This window comes from Carya illinoinensis, chromosome 9, assembly GCF_018687715.1.
Source record: "Carya illinoinensis cultivar Pawnee chromosome 9, C.illinoinensisPawnee_v1, whole genome shotgun sequence".
Taxonomy (NCBI): domain Eukaryota; kingdom Viridiplantae; phylum Streptophyta; class Magnoliopsida; order Fagales; family Juglandaceae; genus Carya; species Carya illinoinensis.
In genome coordinates, this window is record NC_056760.1 from 4,961,415 (window position 1) to 4,968,580 (window position 7,166).

Below are 7,166 nucleotides of genomic sequence, written 5' to 3' on the forward strand. Positions count from 1 at the left end.
CACTCCATTTCACCAAAAAATTAAAAGAGAATCTTAGTTTTTTTTTTTAGCATTGAAAACACTCATTTGTGGAAATGAAGCCCAAACACGGTTCTCCGAGTCATCACTTGCAATACTCATACATGCAACAATCCAAGCGCTTAAATAAAAGCAGCAATCAAAGCAAACGTTCAGAACTCAGTCTCATTCAAAACCGCACCTTCGGTTTTAAATCAGAAGCAGCATCCGGTTGATCATGCAAGGCGGTACTTGCACGTCCAAGATCGAGGACGGCTTTGGCAGTCGACGACCTCGTCGCCACAAAATGCGGGAAGCTCCTCGCGCCCGAAGACGATACGAATTTCCGCCTCGTACGCTTCGATTTGCAATACAATCCGACGAAATCAACGAACAAGCGTCCATCATTTGACTGGAGAATGGGAGGCGGCCGAGAGAAGGACCGAGAATTAGAGTGGAAAAGCTGACCAACGGGAGGGACTGACCGGAGAGCCATAGAGAGAGAGAGAGAGAGAGAGAGAGAGAGAGAGAGAGAGAGAGAGAGGCGTGTGGTCGTAGTTGCGAAGGGAATGTGGGGATGTGGTAGAAGATAAAAGGGTGAGAGAAGTCCGGAGCTACCAGCCTCACACACACCTCTGGCTTCTACTCCTCTCGTCTCGCCTCCGTTTTCTTTCTTGATGTTGCCTCTCAGTTTGGAGTTTCTCTCAACCGCGTCGCGGCCCACGCTTCTACCATGTGGCTGATGGTTTGTTACCTTTCGATATGCTTACAACTACACTCTTTTTACAACTCATTTTACAATCAAATAATAATTATGATGATTCATCAAAAATAGAGAAAATATATTTATAATAGTAAATTATGTAACATCCATGCAATTATTTTAAAAAAAATAAATATACATAAAACCTACATTAAAAAAAATTATTTTTTAATAATAGACTCTATTATTTTTTAAAGAATTATACATCATTTACACAGTTCACGATTGTAAATAAAATTACTCTTAAAAATAATTTAAATTATATTTTATTTCAAATAAACATATTATCATTTTTAATTTTAATATACTCTCATTTTAATTATATCTAATTCATACCTAGAAACGTAATAAATTGAAATTTGTGTATATTAGGTATGTGTATAATTACCCTTATTTGTGGAAATTATATTGTGTAATTAATTTATATACTCTACTAATAAGATGGTCGACCTCATACGATTTCCATATGTCACTTCTACAATATAACAAAATTATTAGATAAAATAGGAAAATGATATGTTTTTATTTTCCGAAAGTCCAAGGAAATAAAATATATTATGCACTTCTTAAAATAATTGTTCATTTTATATCCGGTCACTTTTTGATATTACACTCTTAAATTGACACTTTTTATTAAATTGCATTGTTATCATTTTAAATAATGCTACATATAGTTATATAGTGTAAAGTATCATGTAATTATTTTAAAAAAAATAATCTATTATTAAAAAATTAAATTCTTTTTATATAAATATCGTATTTATTTAATTTTTTTTCAAAATAATAATATGACATTTGTATACTTACGAACTTTTAAGTTGAGAGTTAAGATTGTTTTTGTAGAGCTTAATAATGCAAGAGTTTTACTACATACAAATACAGTCTCGCATTAATCTGTGTATCAATATTGATTTATTCATATTTAAAATTTAAATTAATACTATTTTTAATAAAATTTACTTTTTGACTAATTATATTATATTAGTGTATAGATTAGTACACAATTATATTTATAACTATATTTTTTCATAATGCAATGGAAGTGAAATCTGTATGTTGGTCTGCAGGGGAATCGAGCTGAGGACTGCTGCTTGGGAAAATTGAGTCGTTAGCTTTATTTTGCAAGATATATTTCAACGCAGCATCGAGTCGTTTTCAGGACGATATGTTCTTTAGCGGGACAATGACCGGTGTTTTCTAGGCATCTGTCGGTCACCACGCAGAATGTCCTTTCTCGTGCGAGTGGGATGCCGGTTTTGCCTGACTGAAGTAGTAGATACTATAGTTGACTGGCATGGATGGAAGAAAAACACTTGGAAATTTGTAATGGTTTGAAGGGAATAAAGTCTGCGTCTCTAACTGAATTCTTATATTTTAGGCTAATATTAAATACAGATATAAAATGTAAAATTTTTCTTAGAGTTTATTATTAATAAATTATTTATTTTTATATAAATATTATATTTTTATTTTTTTAGTATACTTGCTCACTCTATCTTTAAATATCATTTGTCCTTCTTAATAATATATAATTATGTTATATATCACACAATTATTTTACTTGTATTTTACTATATATAATATGACGTATTTATCATTATTTGATAATAATAAAATATTTAATAAATAATCATTTAATGGTGATAAATATATTATATATTATTTAACAAAATATGAGTAATATAATAGTATAGAGTATAAAAATTTTATTAATTTATTACAAGTGCTTATACTAGCATTGCTTGGCCTATCTTGGAGTGTCCTTTCAGTTTCTGATGGGAAAGTAAGGACCTTTTAGTTTGAAGAATATGAAAATTCGTAATGATGTGCATGGTCGGACATACTCATTTTAAACCATATATTATGAAATATATTATATGTCAAATGTGTTGTCTAGATATCATTACTTTAATATTTTTGCTACCAAAGTCATTTCTAAGTAAAATTATAAGAAATCAAGATAGTAATCTAGTTGGTAAAAGCTAAGAGGTCGTTATTTCCTCCCTTATCCGAGATAATATATTCAAAATAATTTACTTTAGTAAAACGTGTGAATTAATGTCTCGGAGGTCTTTGCATGTTGGTACTTTGGCGAGATTGTGGTGGTGGACTGCCCTTCCTGAGATTATTAGTTATGACTGAATTCAAATTTGTGGTATCAAATGAAAGCCCTATGATCACACAATGAAGTAGAAGCTACACTTACCGCCTCTCCCACTCTTTGGAGCAAAAAAAAATAGTAAAACAATGAGAAGTCATTCCTATTCCACTTTGACTTTACAACTCAAATTCTTTCATTTTGTTTTTTATTTCTACTTATTTATCTGTATTTTCTCGTGAAAATAAAGAGTTTGAAATAAAGTGAATAGATGAACAACAATGACATGGAAATCTTTCTGTATAATTATGGTAGTTAAATCTGGGTTTAGAAAAAATATATATTATTTTATATCATTTAAATCACCATTTGTTTATCATAATTTGTCATATTTATTTTTTTCTGTGTCACGACAAAAATAAATATGCCGATTTAGAAAATAATCAAAATAATATTTCTTCCTAAAAAATATATTAGAAATTGCTTACTGCTCGTGAAATGGATCGACCTAATAATTTGATTAAAGAATAGTAAATTATATTTCAAAATGAGTTCTTCTACAGGTACACGGGATTGGGTACACCCAGGGGAATCGACCGACATGTATTATTAAAATAAAAAATTTAAAAAGAAAAAAAAAAAGATGAGAGAGAAATGTCAAAATGAAATCTAGAAACCACATCCAGCCAAATCGAAGAACTGACCCAAGAAAGCAAACCCAGGGATCAACACTTACAGCAATATAAGGAGATTGTACCGAACTGATTCAAGAAATCCAGGACAGAGGTCCTCGCTCGAAAAAGATGATCCAAACCCAGTCAAAGATAGCCACCAAATCTACCCCAACTGGTGGTCATCGCTGTGGGTAGCCAAAGAGGTCTTTGTATGATTGGTCTGAATTAGTTGTTCATAGAAATACAAAATTAGGCGTTGTAAGTGATTTATTTTTAGATTTAAAAATTGTGCAACTTTTTTATATTTTATGTGAATTTGCTCTTCAAAAACTAGCTCGTTTGTATTTTAATTTGCATATGAAACAAATGTTGCATGGATATGGGTGTAAAGATCCTCATAGCATGAAGAAAGTATGGGTATAAAGCTAGATCCTCATATTCTCCATTCAAGTTTATTAGTCTATTATAGCAATTCATAGTATCTTGGAACGATGGCAACGAGGTATGCGGTTGAATCCACGAATGTGAAGACGAAAAACGAAGAAGAAGATGCGAAGATGAAGTTGAGAATCGGCTGACTTGTTTTCGTGGCTTTGTGTCTGCGATGAAGGGAAGTGAATCTGCTTGCATATGAAACATAGCGTTTCATTTGTCCACGTGGGACCCATGTACGTGGCATGTCCCATTCAGCGTGTGCAAATATCATTTTTATTTCAAAATTCATTACGTCCATCGTTTGAGGAATTAAAATGATATGAGAATTAAGATAAAGGTTAAAAATTAAATAAAATATTAATTTTTAATATTATTATTATTTTAAACTTTGACAAATTTGAATTGTTTAGTGTATTTTTTTTATAGAAATAAGAAAAAATTATATTGACGAGATAAGATAAAACACTTATTATATCTAAACGAGACTAAACTTTTCTTCACGTTATTATTGCACGAATATTTATGAGTATGCTAGAGTAAATATTTAGTAATCTCATATTTTTTTCAAATATTTAAAGAAATACACAATTTTATTAGTAATAATTTTTTAAAACATTAAACGAAATTAAAATGCACTATCACTCAAATCCAGGAGAGAAACCCAAAGGCAATCTAGCATTTTCCCTGTTATAAATGTCTCTATGACGATTGGTAATTATAGGAAATGTTAATTGATATAAGATTTTGCTACCAAAATCATTTCTATGCTCAATAATTTATAAACATAAATACGAAAAGTGAAACAGTGAGAAGTCATTCCATGCCCCATTTTATTCTTGTCATGTATTCCATGTTACGCTTAAAAATGGGGAAAATATGATAATTTTAGAAAATAATAAATAACGTTTTTCCTTAAGAAGTATGTTGGAAACAGCAATCCAGAAAAAAAGACCAACCTAGGAATTGGCTTAGAGAGTAGTATATCATGTTTCAAGAAGAGCCATTACGTGTTTAAAGTACCGTTTGGATATTAAAAATATTTTTAAATATATGTTAATAATATTAAAATAATTTATAAATAGTAATAAATAATAATAAATTTTTTGAAAATATATAAAAATAATTATATTTTTAAACAGGGACTCTTTTTTTTTTTTTTTTAACGTTGGGTTTTGTTGTTCTTGCACAAATAGTTACGAGTACACTAGAGTAAATAGTTTGGAAATATTCAATTATTAATTAGTCATACTGCAAGATCAACGCAACATGCCAATTTTGGGTGATTTAAAGCCCAACTTTGGTGTAGTATGCAAATGAAATACATATTTACCCAACTGTCTCATTTTTTTTACTGGATTGAATTAGCTACATGCAAATTTTTTTGCTTACTACGAACAGTATTTCTATATATTTTCAGATGTAATGTTCAACATTCATATTTTTTTCCCTCTCTCCTCCAACTTTCTCTATCTACCAACGGCTATAAATTTCTTTAGATTGGCTATAAATTTATTTTATGATTTCAATTTTAAGATAGCAAAGGTTATTATGTTGGTGGGTTTTAATTACAAAATATATTAAAAATAATAATAATTTTAGGGAAAAAATTTGTAGCTAATAGATGAAGAATCATATGCGGGAGTTTTTATTGAATAGCAAAGGTATAAAGCAAAACAAGTGATTTCATCTTTTACAGTAGGCTACACCAATATCAATACTCTTACGTTATCTTCTAAAATTGGGTCATATGAAAAATCTCCACTGATTTTTTGTGCACTATATGATCCTTAAGAGTCAAATATAATATCTGGATCACATGGTATTAATATTGTTCGTTGGCAATCCAATATTGATTAAGACATGTTAATATGTTTTATCATAATCTAAACAAAAAATTTGATTATGATAGAAGACACATACGTTAGATTGTCATTAAATATTAATGTGAATAAAATAATCATGAGAAAATAATTAAGTTTGTATAGTAAGTTGAGATAAATAAAAATAAAATATTAAATAAAATATTTTTAAAATATTATTTTATAATATTTTTTTATTTTTAAATTTTAAAAAATAAAATTATTTATTATATTTTATATAAAAATTTAAAAAATTTATAATTATTAAATAAGATGAAATAAAATAAATAAAAAATAATTTATATAAACTCCAAATAAATCCCATATACGCTTTTATAAAAAAATAGATGCCACTTAAAAAAAAAAAAACTATCTTTTTATAAAAAATTTATTTGAAATTTGTAGCCGTGTAGGCGGTGTGATCTTGGACTCGTAGGCTTATCTTTCTCTGACCGCTGGGACGTACGACACCGCCAAGGCTATTTCGAAATCCGAGAAAAAAAAATTAGAAAATTAATACATATTATTTGACAACTTAATCAGTTTTTATTTTTTAAATAAAATAACGTTGAAAAAAATGAATGAGAAATTTTAAAAATATAAAATATATTTTTTATTAAGTAATTAATGTTTCGTTTGTTTTTATAAATAAATTGAGATGAAAGATAAAAATTAAATAAAATATTATTAAAAAATATTTTTTAATATTATTTTTATTTTAAAATTTAAAATTTTATTTTATTTTATTTAAAAATTTTAAAAAATTATAATAATAAAATAAAATAAAAAATTTTGTTAAAGCGAAGTATGCTTGTTTATTTGTCAAATGTTATGTTTGATTTTTTTAAACAGAGGACATGAAACTTTAATAGAAAGATATTTATCTGAGGAATATTTTTAAAATTAAAATACCGAATAAAAAGTGGTTAAGAAAATGAAAAAATAATAAAAAAATTTTGTTATATATAAATACAGTCCCATATTAATTTATATATTAATATTGATTTATTTATATTTAAAATTTAAATTAATATTATTTTTAATAAAATTTATTTTTTAATCAATTATATTACATTAATTAATTTATAATTATTCTTGTAATTATATTTTTTCTTAATAATTATATAATTATTAAGAAAAATAATTATATAATTATATTAATTATATAATTATATAATTATATTTTTTCTTAATAATTATATTTTTTATTAATAATTATATAATTATATAATTATTAATTATATAATTATATTTTTTCTTAATAAAATGAATTAAGGTAACAATTTAAAAAAAGAAACAAGAACAAACTCCCCGCCGACCTGGAAAACCTATTAATACTC

General features: G+C 27.1%; 1 protein-coding gene across 1 annotated transcript in view; it reads right to left on the reverse strand.

The window, feature by feature from the left end:
• Positions 1-636, reverse strand: part of LOC122275774 (ferredoxin-dependent glutamate synthase, chloroplastic) — a 44,190-nt gene extending 43,554 nt beyond the window's left edge. Inside the window, exon 1 of the mRNA XM_043085007.1 lies at positions 200-636. Coding sequence (XP_042940941.1) covers positions 200-493 — 294 coding nt within the window. The 5' untranslated portion in view covers positions 494-636. The remainder of the gene's footprint in view (positions 1-199) is intronic.
• Between the last annotated feature and the right edge of the window lie 6,530 nt (positions 637-7,166).